Source organism: Balaenoptera musculus, chromosome 8 (assembly GCF_009873245.2).
Source record: "Balaenoptera musculus isolate JJ_BM4_2016_0621 chromosome 8, mBalMus1.pri.v3, whole genome shotgun sequence".
Taxonomy (NCBI): domain Eukaryota; kingdom Metazoa; phylum Chordata; class Mammalia; order Artiodactyla; family Balaenopteridae; genus Balaenoptera; species Balaenoptera musculus.
Window position 1 is genome coordinate 9,557,815 of NC_045792.1, and position 24,622 is coordinate 9,582,436.

General features: G+C 46.4%; 1 protein-coding gene across 4 annotated transcripts; it reads left to right on the top strand.

Moving 5' to 3' along the window:
• Positions 1-600: 600 nt before the first annotated feature.
• SCN3B (sodium voltage-gated channel beta subunit 3) lies at positions 601-24,196 on the top strand. 4 transcript variants are annotated; one of them, XM_036862047.1, is made up of 7 exons: positions 601-804; positions 2,052-2,131; positions 8,919-9,082; positions 11,429-11,654; positions 15,860-15,998; positions 19,711-19,790; positions 20,158-24,196. In XM_036862047.1, exons 2-6 carry the CDS (start codon positions 2,077-2,079, stop codon positions 19,772-19,774), a joined length of 648 nt encoding a protein of 215 aa, XP_036717942.1. In that variant the 5' UTR covers positions 601-804; positions 2,052-2,076; the 3' UTR covers positions 19,775-19,790; positions 20,158-24,196. The 4 variants fall into 4 exon arrangements, with proteins under 4 accessions (XP_036717942.1, XP_036717940.1, XP_036717941.1 ...); XM_036862045.1 differs by lacking the exon at positions 601-804 and adding an exon at positions 1,306-1,403; XM_036862046.1 differs by lacking the exon at positions 601-804 and adding an exon at positions 1,306-1,403 and having other exon boundaries at positions 21,455-24,196.
• Positions 24,197-24,622: the final 426 nt, after the last annotated feature.

Here is a 24,622-nt window from a genome sequence, read left to right on the forward strand (position 1 = left end):
TCTGGGGTGGGATGTGGGGAAGCATAGCTCTCTCTTAAGGAAAACATTTTGCCGACCACTTAATGGAGTTCGGCGAGGAAGGAAGAGTGTACAGAATTCAACTGAATATAAAGAAGAACTTCCTTAAACATTAGGAGGGACTGACTTGTGAAGTAGTGAGCTCTCATCCCTGACAAAGGCCAAGGCTGTTCATCAGGAATGTCCTTGGGGGATTCAAGAATTGGAAAGGAAGTTGAATTAAGTCGACTTCTAACTTCTCATCCAGGTCTAACACACTGTGATTCAAGGGCTGGCCTTCAAAGCAACATAGAGTATGGCCTGGTGGCTCCCTGCCCAGGAAGAAGGACATTCTGTTGCTCTGTGATATGTTAGGAGGGAGAATTTCCTGCATATGGTTCACTTACAGTCAGCTGTTACTCTGCCGTTCTGTTTTGGAATATCAGTGTCAAGCTTCCCCTTTCGGAAAGGGAGCAGTAGGGAATGAGAAGGGGGGAGAGGTTCTTGTATTAATCGTTCACTCGGTTCCAGGCATTCCTAATCTATTATGTCAACTTGAGTTTATAACTAAATTTAAACGTTCAGGTTTCCCTTCCAGGGATGAGGAGGAGCAGTGAAACAGCTGCTAGGACTAGGGTGAGGCTAATAGTTGGAAGAAGCCAAACCACAGTCTATCTGCTTTTAAACTTAACAACAACAACAACAAAGTGATTAGAGCGAGGGGGAGTTGCTCCACCCCCCAACACCGCTGCTGCACAGACGTTTGGATCACCTCCTAAGCCAGTGAGGAGGTGAACACGGGAACAGGTGCGCCTCCCTCTAACCCCGCTTCTAAGCAGGGATTATTATGCTGCGTTCAGGGTGCCCGGTACCAATTAATCAAGGCTAGACAAAAGGATATACCAGGAGGGAATGGGGTCGGGGGAGAGAAGCCAGGAGCCATGTAGCATGTACATTGCAGATGACATCATTGAAAGAGATTTGGCCCTCCTCTTCCCAGAGCTGGAAGCTCGCATGTCTGTGCAGGAGCCAGAGTGGGGTTGCTTGGCGGGGGGTGGGGGGTGTGAATTGGTGAGAGGAGGCGTGCCGGTGCTGGGGAGAGGTGTGGAGATGCGAAAGGGAGACCTGGAGACAGCCGGCGAGCAGAGAAATCGCGGGGGCTGAGGTCTTTGCGCCGCTCCGAGCTCCGCCCCTGCGCTCGGCAGCCGCGCTCGGCCCTGAGAGGGGCACGCCTGTTTGGGGGTGGGGAGTATTGCACTGGGGTGGGGGGGCGGGTAAGTGGTGGCGGTGGCGGTGGAGAGCCGCCTGCGCATGTCAAGGCTGACGGTGCACACACGGTCGGGGCGCCTGGAGAAGGGCCGCTGGTCACCCGCCACCCAGGGTCCGGGCCCCTGCACGATCTGCAGGCCCACAGAAGCTTCCGCCTCCTTCCTGGCCCCCCTCCGGACCTCCCCGGGGAGGCTCGGCGGGTGTGGACCGGACTGAGGTGGAACGAGTTCTGTAGCTCAGACGGCAGCCCCGGTGGTTTCGGGTGTGAGGGCAGGCCCAGCTGGAGAAGCCGATCAGGGCGGACGAAGCCGGCGCTCCTGGGTCTGGGTGGATCCTGGTCGGAGCGTAACTCTTGGTAGGGAGGTGAGAGGTGGATCAACATGGACCCCTCCGGCAGCGCAGCCGCCTAGAGCCTGCCTGCCGCTCTCTTCGGAGCTGAGCTTTCCCCGAGGCTCAAACAGGGGAAGCAGCTGAGCGACTGGAATTGGAAGTTCCGGGTGGGCGGGGAAGGCTCTGTCCGTGGTGCTGACCCGGATCCCAGCAACGGGCTCCGGGGAGAGCGCGCCAAGCTGCCGATCCACTCCCTCGACTTGGGGCAGTCCGCTAGGGTGGCCGGGAGCTGAAACCCCCGCCCGACTCAAGAAGCCCGCAGAGCCTCCCCAGTCAACGGCACTTGGCCCTTATTTCAGTCAGAAAGTCGCCCCCTTGGAGCAGTTCGTCCCAGAGGGTTTCCTCGAAAGTACTGAGAGGGAGGAGTTGTTGACCCAGGGAATCTCTCTGTTTAGCCCCGGAAGCCACCCGCTGAAAAAGATGCCTGGCTTCAACAGATTGTTTCCCCTGGCTTCCCTCCTGCTCATTTTGTGGGGTAAGTACCAGCACCCTGCCATGCGAGATGCAGATGACAGTAATAATGCTAACAGTAATAACACTTATTGATGTCGTTGGTGACAACAAGGAGCCCTGGTTGACTTCCCTCTGTGCACGTCTCCCGGACACGGGATCCAGAGGGGTTCCATGAGAGCTGGGATTTTGAGACTGGAAAAAGGCCTCCCCACTCCCGTGCTGCTTTATTCCTGAACCTCCCTTGGTGGTTTTTCCACCCTTCCTCCCGTTTCCTGTTAATTCCAAAGTATTTTTTCCCTTTCCCGTAGCTGAAAGAGCATGCAGTCACATTCATTATTTAAAAATCTCGGTTACAGTTACATTTCATTTCTCAATGAGGTCTTTGAATTAATTTTTATATATTTAAAAAATCTGGATGCGTGCATTTTGAGAGTGAAACTAGTTGTTGATCCATCTGTTTAATTTCAATAAGTAAAACAGGCTTCAGCCATTTGCAGCTATATATTAGATAAATAGGCACCTGGGAATTGCATCTTTCTTCTTTTTCATGAACACGTGGAATTAAGGTGCTTTGGCGTTTGGGGGGCTGAGTTTTTTTGCCTTTAAAGATAAATAGGTTCTTGTTTGTCTGCTGCGAAGGAGTGAGGTGACCTTCTCCCTCCAAATAAGGGAGTCCTATACTTGCAACAGTAAGGCTGAGCAGAGTGGTGTTAGAGATGGGCTTGGAGTGGGGTGTCTGCATGCGTGTAGTGGGAGTTAATGAGTCTACATGATAATATCTGAATGTGTGATTGAGAGAATGCTTTACTGTGTTGATGTATGCCTCAGGGTCTGAATGTGTATGCTAGTGTATGTCAGAGCATGTTAGTATGGGCATCTGCATGTATTGATGAGGATATAGTAGTGTGTGTGTGTGTGTGTGTGTGTGTGTGTGTGTGTGGTTGTTGTGTAGTTATGGGCATTTCAGTCTTGGTAACTTAGATCCTCAGGTCAAATATAGGTGCTCTCCAGTTGATAATTGCTTTACATGATCTTAGCTACATTCCTCCATGTTAAAAATCAATAACCAGTATAATTAGATGTGAGCATGCCCACCTGCCTTACTGAAACTAGGTATAGGATTATGCTCTATGGTTGGCATGGAACTCATTCTGCTGGTGCAGTGGCAGATATGCTGATGGGAACAGCCTCTTTACCTTTGTATCACTTTATTAAGCCTCCAGGACTAACTCTGGCTGCCAGCATTATCTGGATTTTGCATGTGACCAGAAGCAGAGCCAAGCTTCCTGTTGAGACAGGCTGGGAAGGACAAAGAGGGAGAGTAATGCCAGTCCCAAGGGCAGACTCACCGCCACCCATCCCCAGTAGAGTAGATCAGACCTGAAGATGAAACAGACATAATAGGTTGCCAATGATCTCACCTGCTTTGAAGACTTAAGGCTGTGATGTCCTCAGGGGAGGCTAAGACTAGGGGGCTTAGGAGAGGTTAGTTGGGCTGTATAAGAAAGAGCATGAGTAAAGCAATGAGAGATGAAGTTGTAGAGAAGGTTGGGGTGAGATTCTACAGAGCCTTTCTTCCCACACCCTAATTTAAGTTTTTAGCATATTTGCCTGAATTCTAGTGGAGGGGGAGAGCACTCTATAGGCCAAGGACCTTTTGACTAGGACTTACAAAGCCTGGATTGGAGTCTTAGCTCTGCCACTAGCTTGCTATGTAATAACCTTAGAGTATTTTGTTCCTCATATACGTATATTTGGAAATACATAAGTTTGGAAATTGGGGCAGATGATATCTAACGTCCCTTTTAGCTGCACAATTGAATGGTGGGGAAATATTTACAGAATATTGCTAAAACAGGCAGAATGCCCATCCTCCTCCCCACCCCTCAATTCCCCCACAATAAACCTTTGGAAGAGTGTGCATATTACACCTATCCTTGCCCATCCTCAGCTTCTGTATGTTGGTTCACCAAATTGAGAAGCTGCAGAAGGGAAAGAGAGATAGATAGTTCAGGAAACCTTGCCAGTAAATGTAAGAGAGAGGGCCTCGCTTCACAAATGCAATATCTTTTTATTTGCATGTAATCCCAGCATTGGAAAGCACTTAACTTAGATGTGTTCACCCTTCCCAATATGAATGGAATTTTTTCCATTCTTTTATTTTCTGCGTGAATTGAACAAAATTCCCTTATTTCCTTCAATAAAGTATATCATCATCATCATCATCATCATCATCATAATAATAATAATAGAACCTACACTTGCCTTGTGCTTTCCAGTTTACAAAGCAATTTTCAATCTATTACTTCTTTTGGTCCCCATAGCAATCCTATGGTGGTAGTCAGGGAAAGCAGTATTATTTCCAATTTAGAGATGAGAAAATGAGTGCAGGGGAGGGGAAAGGACTTGCTAGAGAACTCTTATCTCTTGATTTCAGTCTTCCAGGGCTTGTTCTAGCTCCTCTTATGGACATACGTGCTGCTATACAGGATTGCCAGGTGGGCGTCTGTCTTCTTCTCATCCCTCTTTGGAGCCTCTCTTCCACTTCTCTCCCATGCCATTGCCTTTCCTAGGGCCTTACTCATTCTTTACCTCCTAGTGTCTTCTCTGTTTTTCCTCTCCAGGTCTACTCTCCCAGGGGTCAGTTGTGTCGGGGAATGTTTTCCTCTCTTCCCCCAGTAACCCATTTTACATCCCATTCTTTCAAGGCTCTGCTAAGTGACTGGCTAATCTGATAGACCAACTCATTTCAGGGAGTTAATATCTACAAATAACATCATTTATTACCCCCTTTTGGAAAGTATTTACAATCTAATCAAAGCCTTTATTTTCTTAGCATTGTAGAGCAAAGTCAAGAGGAGCAATATAGCAATAACCAAAGAAGAAAAAGATTTGGGGTTATTAGAGGAGTTGATTACATACACATTACTATCCACCTGATAACAGATTGATGCTATTCCTTAGTTAAATATAATCATAATTAATATATTCTTCCTTCTCTGGTTTCCTCATTATTACTATAGACATTGAAGAGGAGACCATGGGTCAAATGATTTGGTCAAGATTATTCCAGGAGTTTATTATTTACAGTCAGCAATGTGGGTTGAACGTCTACCATATGTACAATCTTTTCTTGGATATCTAGAGGATTTCTTGGAAAGAGAGGCAATAGTGTACTGGAGACTTACAGGGTGGAGAAATATACTTTACCTTTTGGTGGAAGGAGCAGCAAGTCATATTGCAAAGGGAAGGCAAACAAGGATGAGAGGATTCTGTGGCCATTTTGCAATGTTCTATCCAGGACCTCATGAATTAAATTGACCTCATGAGCTGAGTTCTTTCTTAGGACTTCAAACTGGACTTTGGCAAGGAGAAGGCGATCAGTGGGGCTTGCTGTCTGGTGATACCTTGGATTACTCAGGGGCAACTCAGAACAAAGAGAGGCTGCCGTGCCCTACTCACCATCCTGACTACATGTATTCTGCCTTCCCTCCTTTAACTATAAATGAACTAACCGTGTTTATATTTAAGACCAACTCATCTACTTGTTCACTAGAGGCTATCACCTCTCACCTATTCAAGGATGTTAGTCCAGCAAACCATACACTTTCAAGCCCCAGCAGCTCTACTGTTATCTTCATACAAGCAAAATCATTGAACCACCTCTCAGTCTGATCACTGTACCAGCCTCTTAACTGTTCTCTTTGCTTCCACCCTTATCCTTCCTCACCTCTTCAGTTTATTCTCAACATAGCAGTCAGATCATGTAATTTTGTATAAATCATGTCATTCTTCCACTCAGAAGCCTCCGATGCTCCCATGTCGCTCAAAGCAAAAGCCAAAGTTCTAATTGTGGTCTGCAAGAGCAGCCATGATCCGGCTCTGGCTTATTTCTCCTGCCTCATCTCCTTCTACTCTCACTTTGTGCCCTGTACTTTATTGTGCTTTTTGCTTTTGCCAACACACTCCCACCGTAGGGCTCTCGAGTTGCTATCTCCTCGGCACACCTTCACACAGATATTCATACAGCTTGCTCCCTCCTTTCTTTCCTTCAACACCTGCTTGATGTCACCTTCTCAGTGAGTCTCTGATGATTCTATGCATGCTCTAACTCCTCTGTTCTGTTTTATTTTTTCTTATAATTGCACTTATTGCAGCTTAATGTTGCTTATTTTCTCTCTCCTTCCACTGGAATGTGGGCTCCATGAGAGCAGGGATGCTTTCTGTTTTGTCCCCTGTTGTGTTCTCAGTGCCTAGAGCAGTGCCTGGCATACAATAAGCACTCGATATATGTTGAATGAGTGAACAAACAAATGAAGGAAAATAACATTAACGAATGTACAAAGCACATTCGAAGAAATCATCCCATAGCATTTGCATGACAAATCTATTAGATAGATATTATTTTCAGCATTTTGTTGATGAAGAAACTGAGTCTCAGAGAGGTTAAACAGTCTATCAAACTGGGAATTCTCTGGCGGTCCAGGGGTTAGGACTCTGTGCTTTCACGGTAGGGACCTGGGTTCTATCTCTGTTTGGGGAACTAAGATCCTGCAAGCTGCGCAGCGCGGCCAAAAAAAAAAAAAGTCTATCAAACCCAAGCCTTCAGTTGCCCAATACTGTCTTTCTTCTGCCTCTATAAGTGTAACTGTACATTCCTTGGTACATTTTCCTATTCTTCTCTGAAGTCATCATCATTGAACTAACTCATCTTTACCACGTCTCATTAAATATGAATGTGCCCCAAGGCTCCCTGCTACATGGGGTTCTCAGTGCACACTCTACACCTCTATCCACTCCCAAACTTTTGCACAAACCATGCTTTTTTTTTTTTAAACCGGGCCTATACTCAAGCTTTCAAACTCTTCATATTCTGAAAATGTTTCTGATCAGTTCTCTCTAGATATGGACCCTCCCCCGATTAAAGCGATGACCCATATGCAGAAGCAGGAGAGCCTCTTGCAGGCTGCCTGATAAAACCACCCTCTGCCTGTTGAGAGTTTTAAAGCCAATAAAATTTATTTTACCTTGATATGTTAAATTTTATCATAGTGCCTCTAGTTTTTAAACTCTATGTCTAAAAATTAAATTTGTTGCTTTCTGAGTCAAATATTTCATTTTTTGACTCATAATTAGTCGGTCAGTCTCATTTTAAGTTCTAAATAAAGCTTTTCTCTGCTTTTAGAAAGAACTGTCTGCCAGTAGAGGAACAGACTGACCATTCACTGTGGACTATTTTTTAAATTACAATGTGTATTATTTCATTTTTTAGGGGTTCTGTTTTTATTATTAATGAGAAGGTAGCCTCAGAAGGGGTTAGAAGTTCTGATACAAGAATCGTTGGTAAAAAAAAAAAAAAAAAAAAAAAGAATCGTTGGTGATTCATCTCACTTTTGAATCTTCTGTATAAGATGCAAACTCTCTTACCAAATAGTTTTTTGCATTTGTTAACAGCTTCAACACCAGAAAGAAAAAAAAATTTTTTTAATTGAGTTAGCTTTACTTTCTTGTGACTTTTGGAGTTGGACAGAATCTATTTTCTCTTCCACAGGCCAACCTTCAAATATTTGAAGACAGGTGTGTCGGTGTTCAAGCTAAGCACCCCCGGTCCCCCCTTTGTTCTTACCAGACTTTGCCCCCAGACCCTTCTCCATCTTGCTTTCCTCTGCACATGCGCTCGTTGAAAACTTCCTTTTGTACAATGTGACACCCTGAGCTGATCATAGTGGTCCAGATTTGCTCTGAACCGCACAGGGGGACTGCCCCGCCTTTGTCCTGCAGTGAACATCTGATAACGCAGCCCACGTTTGCACTTGCTTTCTTGGCAGCCACGTCCCACTTTTGATTCATTCTGAATTTTCAGTCTGATGTACTTACCCTCTGTAATGGGCCATGAGCTTCTAGAGGGCAGGAACTATAAGTCCAGGCCTGCGTGTGGCCTCCAAGGTGCCCCCCAATCTGACCCCCCCTCCTCATTTTGTTTTTGTTTTTTACTTTTTTATTTTTTATTTTTTAAATTATTTTCTCTTTTTCCCCTTCTCATTTTTAACTGTGTGTCTCTCTCTCCTCTTTGGGTGAAGATCATCGCCCCAACCCCGTGGTCAGCTCACCGTTCTCCTCCTTGCTGCTCCATCCTCCACCATGCATCAGAATGACCTACATTTTCCATAAAACACAGATATGATTATGTCTCTCTAAGGCTTTAAAACATGTGACCCCTCCTATTGTGAAGGGCATACAGAGGTCTTCACAACATGGGTCCAATCTACCTTTCTGGCCTTAAGTCTCACCATCCTTCTCTTCCTCTCTTCCCAGCCCAGCCAGGAATAACTGCCTCTCCTCTAGTGTGTCACTCACCATGGTCTGGTTTAACGACAGGAGTATGTGTTCCCTGCTAGACTGTAAATGTCTTTAGGGCGTGAAGCATGTTTTATTCATCTTTGTATCTCAGCGTCAGGCCTGGCATAGAGAAGATCTCTGTGGGTGCTGGTGGAATGAAGGGGTGCATGGGTGGTTGATGGATGGATGCTTGGGTGCCCTGTTTCCCACCTTGACTCTAAGTCCTTGAGCGCAGAGCTGAGGTCCGAGCTGTACCGCATCCCTGCTGCTTCCGGGGAGGCTTTCAGTCAACGCTGCCTCGTCCCTGCCCGTTGTGAGAGGGTGTACCTGGGGATAAACGTACATGTGCACGCTATTTCCAGCTTGTCTCATGATTCTGCCTTCTCTGTCTCTCCTCCCTCCCTCCTTGGTCTCCACTGCCTCTCCCCTAACACCTCCTGTCCCTTCCCTGGCGTCCGGGCTCTCCCCAGCTGGTGTCTGCTTCCCTGTGTGTGTGGAAGTGCCCTCGGAGACGGAGGCCGTTCAGGGCAATCCCATGAAGCTGCGCTGCATCTCCTGCATGAAGAGGGAGGACGTGGAGGCCACCACGGTGGTGGAATGGTTCTACAGGCCCGAGGGCGGTAAAGATTTCCTTGTATGTCTGACTGCTGACTCTGCCCTTTGTTTTGCTGGCCTCTGCCATTGTGTGCCTGGCTCCCGACAAGTCTGGGGAATGACATCTGACAAACACCGGCTCTTTCTCTCCCGAGCACTGACAGTTCCTCTGCAGATCACTGACAGCCTTAGTTTAGCCCAGCCTCTGGGAAAGGGAGGGCTCCAGGCCAGCTCTGGGCACTCCCGGTTACAAGCAGGGTAAGGAGGAGAAAGGCATAAATAGTACTTAGAGCCTGCTGTGTGCCAGTCACCCCACTAGGCACCGTGCAGGTGTTTTCATCGAATCTCTGCACCATCCTACTGGATGGATTAACTTCATAGAAACATTGAAATAACTCCAAGGGTCATTAAATGAGATAGCATAGGTTAACTCATTTAAGTCTCACAATCTCAGTGAAATAAGAATGTCAGGCACGACCAAAACTGATGTGCAGCTGGTACACACACATCAGTGGGTAAAATATTCAAATAGTCCTATAGTGGTTACTTGTGCCAAATCTCCCAAGTGGCTTCATCACCATCCTTCCCACTAGGAACCTCCAGACCTCCCATGATGTAGGAACTAAGGGATCAGCCATGGCCAATGTCAGTTCTGATGGGTTGGTGCCAGTGCCAAAATGGTTGTCATATACTTTGAACAACAACTTGGGGATGACCATTATTCACACTGTCGCTGTCTTTGGAGCCAGGCTGCCTGGGATTGAGTCTTGACTCCACAACTTATTTTAACTCTGTGTCCTTGGACAAATTACTTAATGTCTCTCTCTGTGCCTCAGTTTCCTCATCTCTGAAATGGGGATATAAGCCATAGCTACCTCACAGAGCTGTTACCAGGACTCATGTGCTATAATTTTTAATGCGTTGAGAATAGTTCTGGAATACAAGAAGTACTGTATAAGTGTTTGATAGAGAATACACACACACACACACACACACACACAAATGGGGCAACTAAGGATCAAAGAAATTAAGTTAGTAAGACAGCTTAGATTTGAACCAGGTCGTCTGACAGCGGATACAAAGCCCTTTTTACTGCACTGCCTCATCTTCCTGGGGGCAAGTTTTTCCCCACAAAGACCTAATGGAGACACAACATTAGGATGAAATTGAGTTTTGCTTGCTCTTCTGTCTAGCTCTCCTAAAGCTGGACTCATTTCTCACTTGAGGCTGGATGTGCCATTCTGATGTGGCTTTGCTGCACTCAGGTGCCAGGCCTGGGACAGTAGGCTTCCTAGTGCCTGGCTCAGGGCTGACCACAACTGAGGCTACTGCGTAGGTTACAGGAGCCTGGACGTCTTGACCAGATGCAAAGGTCCCCACGAGCCTCAGGTCTGGTCATATGCCAGCCACCTGCTCTGCTTCCAGGCCTGCCCAAAGTGAGGAGAAGGTGACTCAGATGGAAGAAAAGAAACTTAAAAAATTGTGCTGGAAATACAGAACAACACTAATAGAAATTTTTGTGACAATGAAAATGTTCCATATTCGTGCTGTACAATTCAGTAGCCACCAGCCACAGGTGGCACTGGACACTTGAAATGTGGCTAGTGCAACTGAGAAACTGAATTTTACATTTTATTTCATTCCTAGTAAGTTAAATTTTAATGTAAGTAGCCACACGTGGCAAGCAGAAACTAGATGGACTGCACAGCTGTGGAAGGAAGCAAAAAAAAAACCTATGTCAGAAGGTGGAAGTGTTTGAGAAGAGAAATGTAGAGACCAGATTTCAGATCTCATTTTGCCCAGAGTGGAAGAGCTGACGTGTGCACATTGGCTGGCAGCTCTCTGCTCACGTGGGCCACTTAAGCAGCCTGGGTCCCCTTCCTGTGGCCTGGCCCCGACTGCTCACATCCCCTCCAAGGGCACCAGCTCCGAGAGACACTTTTGGAGGCCAGAGCTCTCAGACGTCTTCATGACAAATGAAGCTGCCTCTCTGCCTTAATCTCTCCCCGGCTGCCCCCATGACACACCTTTCTCTCTTGTTCTCTCTGCCTCCTTCCAATCCTTCCTTTCTCTCAACTTCCCTCTCCTGATCTCCTGTACACTTCACTCACCTTCCTCTGTCCTCTTTCTTTCCAGCCCTCTTTTCCTGCCCACCCCTTCCTGCCGTGTCCATGTGCCCTGACACCTGTGTGCCTTTGCCCGTCTTTCCCTGTCTTTGCTCTCTTCCCTGCCCTCCTCTGAGCTGCCCATCCCACTCCCACATTTGGGAGCTCCTGGTAACATTGTCCCTGTCCCTGCATCCGAGCACCATTCTGGTCCTTTTCTCTGCCCTGTCCCCACCTCTACCCTGTCTTCTCTCCTACTCCCTCTGCTTCTCTACCTGCAGATCTATGAGTATCGGAACGGCCACCAGGAGGTGGAGAGCCCCTTCCAGGGACGCCTGCAGTGGAACGGGAGCAAAGACTTGCAGGACGTGTCCATCACTGTGCTCAATGTCACCCTGAACGACTCCGGCCTCTACACCTGCAACGTGTCCCGGGAGTTTGAGTTTGAGACACATCGCCCCTTCGTGAAGACCACCCGGCTGATCCCCCTCCGCGTCACCGAGGAGGGTAAGGCTAGGGCACAGGATCCCTTGGGTGCGCTGCTCTTGGGAGAGGGAGGACAGCGGGTTTCCACACAAATGAGCCCCTTGCAGAATGCAAAACCCCATGTATCTGGAGTGGTGATATCTAAAAATGTCACCACTGGCTTGTCTTCCTGGGGCGGCCAGCTTTCTGCAAGCTGCCCGAGAGCTTGCCTCTCTGTGTCTTTCCTCAAAGCAGAAAGGCTTGGAGATGATAGTGCAGTAATCTTGACCCGGTCCCTGGACTCTCACCCTTAGAGAAAGAGGACAGCCTCCCTGAAACCTAAAACTGCCAAGACAGTTACACCTATTCTGGCCTGCGTTGAATCTCCGACTCAATGGGCTCAGAGAAATCTCCTGAGGTTCTCTAGAGGTCATCTACCCTCTTGTCTGTGACTCATACAAACCTCTAAACCAGCGGTGCTCTAACTTCAGCCAGCCTCAGATTCCCCTGCAGGACCTCTCAAACCTGGGCTTTCTGATTCCGTAGGTGGAGCTTGAGAATTCGCATGACTAACAAATTGTCATGCTGCCGGGGACGCACTTGGAGAACAGCTGCTGTAAACCAAAGTCTGACAGTCTTTGTCTTCTGTCTCCCTGCACAGTAATCATACAAGCAACCCCCTCCCCATCCGTGGCGTCTCTCATTACATAACCTCACTTTCAGCTACGAGAAGGGGAAACGTGGTTTGCTCTCCAGTCTTTAAATTTTCCCGATTTCCCACAGCTGGTTCCTTGTTAGGCTGGGAAGTTCTTTCATCAACCTAACTCAAAAGTTTCTGTTGCGATCGAATCCGGAATCTTGAGGGTGAACTTAGAACTGTTCTTGTTCTGCTTTCAATGGACTCCTTGTTCAGAGCACTGTGGCTCCTCGCCCCTTGCAAATGTCCCTTCATGTGGCAGAAGAGTGATATATGCATCTCCCTTTGTGTTTTCTCACCCAGGCTAAATGAGGACTCCATTTTACTTAGCCCTTCCTAGACAATCTATTTCCAGCACGTTCTCAGCATTCTGCATCTGCCTCAAGATGCAGGTCAGTGAACAGGCAAAAGGTGTGGGGCAGGAAAGAAAGGAGAGGTCAGATTAAAGCCAGGCTCTTCCTAGAAAAGGATGCCAGGAATCCCGACTTCCAGGCCACAAGTGTATTTATTTTTTTATTGTGTTATGGTGATAAAATTCATGAAGCAAACGAGAGTGCACAGCAGAGTGAGCGATGTCATGATTTAGACAAGACGAAAACGGAAGGTAGGTCAATCCAGATGGTGCACAGGGACTCTCAGGCCACTTGGCTCAGACCTGATGAGCCTCTTCCCCTCTTTGAGCCCGTCTCCTCTTGTGTGAATCGAAGGGGTTGGACTGGGAGCTCTCTAAGCTATATTTCTGTTCAGAAGTTCCATTATCCTCTTCTGTTTACACACCTGTGCCCCCGGGGGAAGGGAGCCTGGCGCCCTCTGCTGTTCACCCTCGGGACTGTCGGCTGGTGACAGCCAGGCCCTAGGAAGCTGCCTCTGTCTCCACCTTGTGCTCTCAAAGGCTTTTGCCTCCAGAGACCTTCGCGCAGCCAGTGGAAAGGGTGGCAAAGTGGAGCCAGTCTGCCTGCCTGCCGGGCACCAGAGCCAGACTTGGGTAAGAATAGAGGGGAAACAAGTTTGTCATCAGAGCCACAGAGCCCCTAGGGACGTTAGGGCTGGAAGGAAGCTTGGCTCTCTTTCAGTCCAGGGGTCTGAACAAAGAGCTGGCATCGGAATCACCCAGGGGGCTTTCCTTCAGTGCAGACGGCTCCATACCACTGCTGCGGTGTGAGTGCAGCAGGTTGGGGTGCGGTCTGGCGAACGTCAGTTGAAGTGACTCCGCAGGTGGTGGGAGGGTGCAGCTCTGATGCCTCATGTTGTGGCTGGGAGACAGAGCTCTGGAAGAGGAGGGCTTGCCCAGACATGAAGCGCATTAGTGCCAGAAGCAGGACTGCGGTCCAGATCTTTGCCTCTGTTAGCTGTGTTTCCACTGCCTCTTTTCCCTCCACCACCGCCCACTCCCTGCCACTTTTTCTTTTTCTTTCTTCCCCACCCCCTGTGACCCCTTTGGCAACCCCCTGCATCCCCACCCCCAGATATTCACTGCTCTCATACTGCTGCACGCTCCACCGTGACACATTCCCCGCGTCTGCTCCATCCCTGTGGTCCCAGAGAATCTCCCTGCTTCTCTTTGCTCAGGCTGGACTGATCCTGGCATAGGCTCTCACCTCCTGGCTCTAAGACAGAAATCTGAGTTCTCTTCACCTAGAGGTAAATAAAGCTACTGAGGACAGCCTCCTGCGGTACTACTGCTGGCTACTGCATTTAAAAGGAAATAGGGGGCTTGAAGTTGAGCACACCGCAAACCAGCCCATTGTCAGACAGTGAAGACATTTGGTGTGTCCGGCATTCTCCTGTGCCTCAAGCTGCAACTGTGACCTCCAGCTCCAGTTAGGAAACCTGGGTGATCCTGGAGCCCTTGGACGGCTTCTCTGAGGTGAAGGTCATGGCTGTGCCTATATTGTGCTTTTAATGAGCAAGGCCTTGGGGATGACTTATACCCTATGAATAACCATGAATCTAATTTGCTGCTGAGAGCTCGCAAAGGGAGATGTGGCTGCAGCCTTCCTCGCCACTAGGAAGGAATATATGTCGGGACATTAGCCATGTATTATGTTTCATTTATTTATTTTTTTTAAATGAAAAAAAAATTTTTTTTTTTTTTTAGCTGCACCACACAGCTTGTGGGATCTTAGTTCCCCAACCTGGGATTGAACCTGGGCCACGGCTGTGGAAGTGCCGAGTCCTAACCACTGGACTGCCAGGGAATTCCCTATCGTGTTTTATTTGTCATTTTTGTTGGTTAGGAAACAAGGAATATCAATATTTATTTACATTCATTCATTCCACAAATACTTATTGAATATTTGAAGTATTCTAGGATTAGGCAACAGGCTGTTAATTCAGAAATAAATATGTTCTTAGTAAGCATACAGTCAGTAGAGAAGAGAGATAAATACATCACAGTACAATCTGGGAAGTGTTATAATAGATGGATGGAAAAGTGCCTGGAGAAGAACGTGAATAATAACTGCACGAGAAGTTGAGGAAGGCTTCACAGAGGAGGTGACTTCAGTGGAGTCTAGAAAAGTGGTTGGGAGATTGAAAAGCAGGAGGCGATGTTGGGACAGAGGTAGCACTGGGGTGTGAGATACAATCTAGGAAGAGGGAAGAGAAAGAAGAAACGTCCACAGATTCCAAAAAACCACAGCGTGTATGAGTAGAGAGGTTTTGCTGGCCAACCAAATGGAAATGAGGTGAGGGAGGCTGCACAGCGAGTGGCCTCCTGTGCCCTGTTCAGAGAGTCAGGTCTCTAGGCTCAGGGCGGTGTGGAATACTGGAAGGTTTTCAGTAGGGATACGGCAGGATCAGATCTGTGTTCCGGAAGTAGAACTCTGAGGACAGCCTGGTTAGTATGTGGAATTCTCCAACCCTCATTTCTGTTTGGGTTTGGGATGACCTGGAGGGAAGATGAGCTGGGAACGTCCTTGCTTCTCATCCAGACTTGCAGAAAACATGCTCAGGTCACTGGGCGGGCTGACGGCACTGTCCACGTGGCCCTGTCCATGTTTTCCGACGCCCTCTTCCTGGGGATACCACGCTCCACCACCTTAAGCTCAGAGGACAGAGTCGGCTGAACTAAGACATGTGCCTCACATCTGTGCAGACTTTTAAGTCTCCCCAGACTTTTAAGTAATCCTAGAATACTTAAATACATTAGGTAATGTATGGTATGAATTATTACCCTCACTTTACAAATTAAGAAACTGAGTCTCAAATCAGGGAAATGACTGTTCACACACCAGGAAGTAGGAAAACTGGGACCCAGCTGTATGTATCTCACACAGCTCCAGGATTCCTTTCAGTGCTCTATGACTTCTTCCTCCACCCATCATTCTCCCTCATCCCTCCCTCCGGAGCATCTGAAGAACGTCAGTGAGAAAGCTGACAGACAGGAGAATTAGGGGATATTAAATCTCATTGATACCCTCTTGCGTTCCTTTAGACCCAGTGCTTATTTAAGACATACCTAAAAATAGGCCTCATATATCTCAGACCTCAGTGACAGCTCTGGGTTTGTTGGACATGCATATTGTGAACCTCACTCTCCCCCTTGCAGCTGGAGAGGACTTCACCTCTGTGGTCTCAGAAATCATGATGTACATCCTCCTGGTCTTCCTCACTCTGTGGCTGCTCATCGAGATGATATATTGCTACAGGAAGGTCTCAAAGGCCGAAGAGGCAGCCCAAGAAAATGCGTAAGTCCAAAGATGCCAAAATAATGATAGCTCGCACCTTCCGAGCGCTTGCTCTCATAGTTGAGGTGGTGAGCAATTTACACAGTCCTCCACTTTCCTCACAACAACCTTTGAGGTAGGCAGCATGAATATACCCATTTTACAGATGCGAAAGCTGAGCCTGGGAAAGTTTGCCCAAGACCATTATAAGAGGCAAAGCAAGGTTTGACTTTGTGCCTGCTAACTCATGCCCTGCACTCTTAACCACTATGTAAAGCCCTTCAGCTGCCACCACAATCCCATGACATTAGCATTATTATGACCATTTTATAGATGCTGAAACAGTTCATAGAGCTTAAGTGGCTTGCTGGGGCCACACAGATAATGAGAGGAAAGGCTGGGATTTGAACCGAAGCCTGTCTGGTGTCCTTGCTGTTCCCGTTACATTCAGCTGTTTGCTGTAAACCACAGAGCTCGTCAGGCCACCTGGGCTCTGCCGTCTATTAGCTAAGGAGCTCCAAACATGTTCTTCCCCCTGGAGCTTGGCCGTGATTGAAAACCCAGAGAGGGGCTCTTCTGCTCCAACATCCAGACTGTACCTTGGCCATTTTCGCCAAGGCCCTAGTCACTCGAGCACAGGTAACAGATGATGGGGTCTCAGAGTCTAAGGGGCCGTGTTGGCTTGTAATTTGGGGAGAGGAGAGAAAATAACCCTCACAGATTTACACAGTGGAGGCGATAAGCTAAAAACCCTAGGCTGTTATCACCTAGAAATGCTTGATAAAGTATCATTTTTCCTGATATCTATGATCTCAGGAAAGTAAAAAATTATAACTGACCAGACAGAAGGAAAGAAAGGATATGCTGGGGAGGTTGTCATTCCTGGTGACCTGGGTGATCAGATTTCAGTGCTTGAGCATAGGAAGCGGCCACACTTGGATAGGAAGTGGCCACACTTGGACAGGAAGTACCTACACTTGGACAGGAAGTGGCCACACTTGGACAGGAAGTACCCACACTTGGACAGGAAGTGCCCACAGCTGGCCTTGCACAAGAAACAGAGTTGGAACTGAGGTCACCAGCAGAGCCAGGATCCTCAGAGGGCTACAGCTCATGCAAAAGATAGATCAGTAGATAATCATCAGTCCACCAGCCCAGAGAAAAGCCAAGGAAACATATCTATTTGGCCTGACTCCAAGTAGAAACATAAAAGATTCTTGAGAACTGGTAACCACAAGCCTGCTCTCACAATGTTTGGGATTTAAATTTATGCTACCCACATGATCCAGGAACCTCTAAACTGAGAAAGTCAATAAAAAAAAATTAGTCCCCAGACAGTGATAACCATGTAGACGCAAATGAAAAACTATTCTGAAGGGACCCACTTTTAGCTGAGGCTTAACAGTGCTCCCCAGATAAAGCATTGATGAATCTGATTCCACAGTCTCATCCAAAACTAAAAGACACAGCAGGAAATAATCCAGCATGAGCAAGAGAAGTAACAAATGGCAGGATTAAACCCCAGGAGCTTCAGACACAAGAAGGACCTGGTGGAATATAGAAAATAAATTTGCTTAAAAGAGTTAAAACAAGAGGAGGAACCAAAACATAAGAATACAATAAGTTATTAAGAAAAAAGAACAGGCAGGTTTGAACAGGAATAAAGAAAAACCTGGAAATGAAAAATACAGTCAATAAAATTCAAAACTCAATGGATTGGTTCACCAGAGATTAGATACTGGTAACCAGAAGATAAACATAAGGAAGTTTCACAGAATGAAGCACAGAGATATAAAAAAATGGAATATCACAAAGAAATAGGAAGACGAAAATTGAGAAGATCGATTAGAATAGAAGAGAGAAAATGGAGGAGAGACAATATTCAGAGATACAGTGGCTAAGGAAAGGTATGACTCTTCAGATTCAGGTAGCACAATATATCCTGAGCAAGATAAATACATATAAATCTAAACCTAAACACCAACCATCTTTAAACTGATTAATGGCAGCAACTAATGTAACCTACAGCAAATATCATCTATGTTGTAACTTTAGAAGAACTGCCTATAATATTAGAAACATGTCAAGGATACCTGCTTCTATTCTATACTGGAGATCCTAGGTGGTGCACTAAGTAAATACAAAAAAAGAAAAAGAAAAAGAGTAAGAATTGTAAAGAAAGAAGCTAAATTATCATTCACAGCCAATATGATTACCTATATAGAAAATCCAAGGGGATCTATAGACAAACTATTAGAACTAGTAAGAACATTTCATAAGATTGTTGATACAAATCAAAATATTTATATTTATAAATATGAAAACACCTATATTCCAGCCACAAAAATTTAGAGAAACATCTCAATATTTAAAACATTTTAAAAAATTCAATTACAATAGCAACAAATACTCTCCAGTACCTGGGAATAAATCTGATAAAAACGTGTAAGATATTTAAGGAGAAAATTACAAAATTTTACTGAAAGATTTGAGTTAAATGAAGACTAAAGCCTCACTGTTACAAACATGGCAACTCTCTTCCAAATTAATCTGCAAATTCAGTAAAATTCCCATCAAAATACCCATTGGATTGTTCAAGGAACTTGATAAGCTGATCTTAAAAGTCATACAGAAGCCCAAAGGCTAAAACTAGTCTAAGCCAGAGGATGGCCAGATAGTAAATATTTTAGGCTTTTTAGGCTACAGAGGGTCTCTGTCCCCTATTGTTCTTTAGTTTTGTTTGTGTGCAACCCTTTAAACAAGTAACAGCCTTTATTAGCTCATGGGCCATAGTTTGCCTATTTCAAAGAACAATAAGTTTGGGGGAGGTGGCTGGTAGGATTTTTCCTATCAGATATAAAGATTTCTTATACAGCTATTAGAGTAAAGAGTTTATGATACTGAACTTCCCTGGTGGCGCAGTGGTTAAGAATCCGCCTGCCAATGCAGGGGACGTGGGTTCGAGCCCTGGTCCGGGAAGATCCCACATGCCACAGAGCAACTAAGCCCGTGCGCCACAACTACTGAGCCTGTGCTCTAGAGCCCACGAACCACAACTACTGAAGCCCACGTGCCACAACTACTGAAGCCCGCACGCCTAGAGCCCATGCTCCGCCAACAAGAGAAGCCACCACAATGAGAAGCCCGCGCACCGCAACGAAGAGTAGCCCCCGCTCGCCGCAACTAGAGAAAGCCCATGCGCAGCAACGAAGACCCGACGCAGCCAAAAATAAAATAAATAAATTTTGAAAGAAAAAAAAAAGATATTTTCAAGACGTGGAATCGTCAAAGAAAAAGACAAATGTCTCAGAAGAAAAACTGGTAAACAAATGAAGTCATACTGCAGAAGTACAAACCCAAATTGCTTATAAACTTATGAAAAGATGCTCAACTTCACCAGTAATCAGGGAAAGGAAAATTAAAAGATCTATAAAATGTAATTTCCCATCCATCAGTTTGGCTGATTTAATCTAACAGTACTAAGTCCTGAGAACAATGTGGATAAATGAGAAGACTCATACATTGCTGGTGGAAGGAAAAAACAAAAGTAGTTATTATTCTAGTCTGCTGAAAGGGCCATTCTCATTTTCTCTTGGGTAACATGGTGAGAAGGAAATGCAGAGGTGTTCTAGAGACATCCTTGTTCCTGTGGCCCTTGCTTCTTCCCTTTTCCTGTGTTCGCACCTCTGGGTACAAATGCACTGATTTTCTTCCCCTGTCTCTCCTTCAACAGGTCTGACTACCTGGCTATCCCATCGGAGAACAAAGAGAACTCTGCGGTACCAGTGGAGGAATAGAAGGGGGCAACTGGAGGTGATGTACAGGGAAGGGAGGGGCAGGTAGATAAGGAGGCAGGTTGTACAAGTGACCTTGACACCCACAAACCAAAATGACTTTAGATTTGGTCCCTTAGATTTCTACCCTACCCAGAGTCCCCACCCTCAGGGTACTTCTTTAAGTTGATGCCCAAGTAGTCATAATGTTCTGTGCGAGGTTCAAGTCCTTCAGAAGGTGAATTGCTTTGGCCTGAGTGTTGGGGCAGCTTGAACTCCTTACCCACAGTGACAAAAAATAATTCCCCATTCTCCCTCCTATGTAAGGATCGTGGATTAGGTCAGAGAGCCTTTGGCTGGGCTGGACCGGGCTGGCAATTCTCAGTGAGCTGTTTTGTCGCTGGTAGGTGGCCTGAACACTGAAGTGCTGGCTATCCCATGTTCAGTGATGTCAACAGCGTCAGGAGGGTGCCCCAGGGGCCACATCACTTCCCTTCACGCGTCCATCCTTCAGTTCATTCATCATACATCCACTCACCTCTGAACTGTCACCTCTGACTTGCTAACTCCATCAGACCTCCACACACCACAAGACTTTGCCAGAACCGAGGAGCCAACATTTCTACACGACTCAACCTCAGCCTGCCCTTGCTTTCAAGCAAGCAGCTCCCATGCCAACTGGACCCCTCCCCTGTGCTCCACCCGACTTTGAACACGTGCTGGAGTCGGCAAATCCATGGGCCCCTTTCTTGCTGGAGCCGGCTCATTCTCCATTGCCGCAAGTGAATGGAGGTCTTAACGGAAGGAAGCTGGAGTGATTAGTTTGGGTTAAAGCAAAAGAGTGTCATGAAGTGGGATTCCTTGAAGTCAGTTTTTCTAAGTTCCTGGCCCACTGGCTGGAGCATCAGAGCAAAGCATGCCTTTCTAGGCCCTCCAGTGATAGAAAGTTCACTAAGCATGGACTAAAAGGTTCTCTGGACCATGGTGCTCCAGGGCTAGATCCCAAGAGGTCTCAAAGGCCTGGGTTAGTGTCAGTCCTTCAAGAAGCCGAGGGCAGGGGACTTGGGAAGTCATACAACATGCTCATGATGCTCCTGGGGCAACGTGTGTGTGCCTTGCCAGGTGAACACACCACCGGAGATGGCTGGGTGCCATTGTTTTCCTGTGGGCACTGGGACTGAAATTCCCAAGTTCTTCCTCTCAAAATTTCTGTAAGTCAGTAGTATTACTCATACAGGAGGCAATGGAGACTCAGACAGGACTCCACTGATAAGAGACTTCAAAGGATAAACTGGAGCAGATAGAAGCCTAGGGCGCTGTCCAGTTTACACTTCCCGAGATGGGATAATTTTGTTCTGGAAAAGACTTCGAAATTGAGTTTGGCCATGGCACAGAACTGAGTGGATTGCCTGGCTGAGGTTAGCTCTGATTCAGGTAATTAGAAATTGGCCAAAAAGGCAGAGAGAAGGATGGGAGGTAGATTTGAAGAATTTCTTTAGTGAAAAGATTTGTGAATCTGAGACGTCTTCCAGGAGGGGAATGCATCTGGGAATGGCATTTAACTAAGAAACATGTTTTTAGTCTGAGATAGATGATGGCAAATGAGTGACGTGATAGAGGAGGGACAGGCTAGATGGCTTCCAAATATTTCACCTGTGAATTCATAATGTCCAGTTTTTTGTTTGTTTTTGTTTTTCTCCCTAGATGTTAGGAGAGCAGATGAACACTGGAAACATTTTAGTCAATATCTCATGTTTCACTTTGAGTAACTGGTGTAAGTGTGGTGTCCTTCCGCACCTCGTGATGAGAGGGGGAAGGATGCTTTACGGGATGTGAGAAGATGAATGGGACTGGGATTCGATGAACAAGATGTCCCTCAGATCCAGGGGAATCTATGGGGAAAGATCCCACTCTCTTGGCTTTGGGCCTCACCTGACAAACTCAGTTCATCTCTGCCACCCCTGGGAAAGCACTTGAATTAGTCCTTGTTCACATATTCGAGAGTCTGATTTTATTGAAGAAAATACTTTCAAGAAATTCAAGGCTGTTCTCATTGGTAATTTCCCACACTATCTCTCTGAAATAGGGGACAGAATATAGATTTTCCTTACTTTCCTGTGAGGAAAACAGGCCTGGATTACTGTGAGGTTTTCCCAGTCACGTGGCTGGTGGATGACAAGCCTGCCGCAGAAACTACTTTCTACCACTCCACTGCCCTCTTGCTTCAGTAGACCACGCATCTAACTTGTGATCTAGAATGCACGTTTGCTTTTTTTTTCCTTTTTAAAAGCCCAACTCAGATATTTCCTGAGTGATTTTTAATGAAGCTGAATGGTACCTCTCTTTTTTTCTTATCCTTTACAAGTAATCTTCTCTAGTCTTTTCCTCCTCCTAACTTCTCAACTCTTCTCATCTTTAATGCTTTCTTTATTAAGCTATATAATTTACCAAGCATTTTAATTATCTTATTTCTTCTCCACAACTAGCTCTGTGAGGTGGATATTGCTAATATGTTAACAAAGGAAGAAACACACTGCCTGAGGCTAAGAAGCTTTACCAAACCATAAGCTCATATAGTTGGTAAATGGAGAGCTGGAATTCAGGTCTTCTGAGCCCTAGCCCAGCTCTCTTTCCACTGAGACCATAGCTGCTTCCTTTCCTCTCACTTTTTTTTTTTTTTTTTACTTCCATCTAATCTTTGCCTCTCTTGCTTGTCCTGAGATGTTAAACATCTTCGCTCACTCCTAATCCCACTCGATTGCTCCTCTACCACTTTGCTTCTTGGTCCGTGCTGAAAATGTGCTTTCAGAGTCTTAATCTCATGTTCGTTTCCCCTTTCTCGTTGGTTTGTACCTCATTATTTCTCCTGAATTGCAATTAAACTCCTTCCTGGGAGACTTGATCATGACTATAAATCCACAAGGTACTGTGGTCACCAGCCCACTTCAAATCCTCACTCACTCCCCGTTCCTCCGCATATTCCTACCAAGGACCCAGATAAACGTGCACTGCTCCGGAAGCTTTATCTGGCATGCTGTTCTTATTAAAGGGCTTAGAAATGTTCTCAAGGGCTATCATCACTCTAGGAACCCCACCTGTTGTCTTGGTGCTGGATATTTCCCCTGACTGATGCTTAATAATACAATTCACTCAAGGCCAGCTCGGCTGGGTCTGGTTTTCCCTTCCCTTGGGCTTAACAGCCATGACCTTCATTGCTCAAGTCTGCTGGCCCTGTGAGCACCTTGCCCTACTGACCTTTGCCATCAGCTCAGCCCTGCATCGCAGCCCCAACGCCTGTGTGGAAATACCTTGACGGTCAGCACCTGTCCCGACACTAGCCTTTATTTTCAGGCCATCTAAAAGCACTGTCCTTTAGAGTCACCATCCCCAAACACCCACACACCCGGATCTCTGATTCTCTGAGTTTCCGGTTTCTCCTTAGATGCCAAACTAGAAATGTTAGTAGGAAAGGAATTTTTCAAAGCAGGAATATGCTGGAAATATGTATAGAGCTATGAATGGTTAAGAGAAGAGATAGTACCTCCTTTTCTTCCCCCAAAACTACGGGATCAGAAAGGAAAATATGCCCATCTCAGAATCTGTGAACCCACCTGACATAAATCAGAGAAAAGGCCGTGTAACTGCATCTTGGCAGGAAGAAGCAGCAAGGAGCTAGACCCATTTCAGGATATATCTTGGCTCCCCTTCCCAAGTGGAAATGGAAAAATAAAACAAAAACCACCTTCCTCTCCCCTCCTTTTGTAAATGAAAAGCCCCCAACCCAGTGAACCCTCCTAGTCACGGCAAACGTACCTGTGTAGTACTTGGTGCGCCATTACTCCGATCATGCATTCATTCTGCGTTTCAGCTCCCTCTCTGCGTCCATTACTCCGATCATGCATTCATTCTGCGTTTCAGCTCCCTCTCTGCGTCAGGCAGCAGTCTAGACCCTGACTGTGCCCTGTGCTCTTAGGTTTTAAAAATATCATCATCCAAGCCTTTCCTAGTCTCTTAAAACTCTACCATGGTAGACGACTCATGTTTGGCGCCCCTCCCCTTACTTGAGGCTGTAGTAGGACCCAGGAGATGTACACTTGAAGCGAGTCTGAGCTGTAGCTCAGACTCAACCCCTATCATAGGCCAGCTAAGCCTCAAAGCTGGTATTACTCTTTTTTGGGCAGAGTGACAGGGAGGGAGGCACCGAAGGACGAGTGCTTGTGGGTTTGTGAGGCACCAAACACAATCAGCAAACTCGTACAGCCATGGAACTCGTCACCACGTTGTCACCTTCATGTGGCTTCTTCTTGACTTTCCACAGCCAAGCTTTTTCTGAACTTTAGAAATGTTGTTCCTGACCACGCAAGCTCTCAACAACCTAATGCCTGTACGCGGTGTTTTTCAGTGAACTCCCTGTTCACGTCAATAAAGTGTCTCTGAACCCTGCTGGCTCTGGTGTCGCTCTGCTGTGTGTCTGCTACACACACCACGGCTTCCACCTCCCTACCCAGCCCACATCAATCCCTCAACTCACAATCACAGGGTATAGGCCCAGAGAATGAAAACTACACTTAACAGTCTAGAATTAAACATGCTGTCTCCCTTCTTTCCTTCCCTACCCAAATACAAAGGAATCCAAGAGCCAGCGGGTTCTCACCTGAATGACATCAAACAAGCTGGGGAGGGGCTCCCAGCAAGGAAGACCTAGTGAAGGGAGGGGCCCCACTCCCTTACCAGGTTGGCTAACATGAAGGAAATAAAGCAACGCTGTCCCCCAATGTGTGTCTTCCTAGAAGTGCCAAGGCCCCAAAAGGGAAAAGTTACACAAGAAATTGTCACTGGGATTCAGTCTACCATACACTCCTAGAATAATAC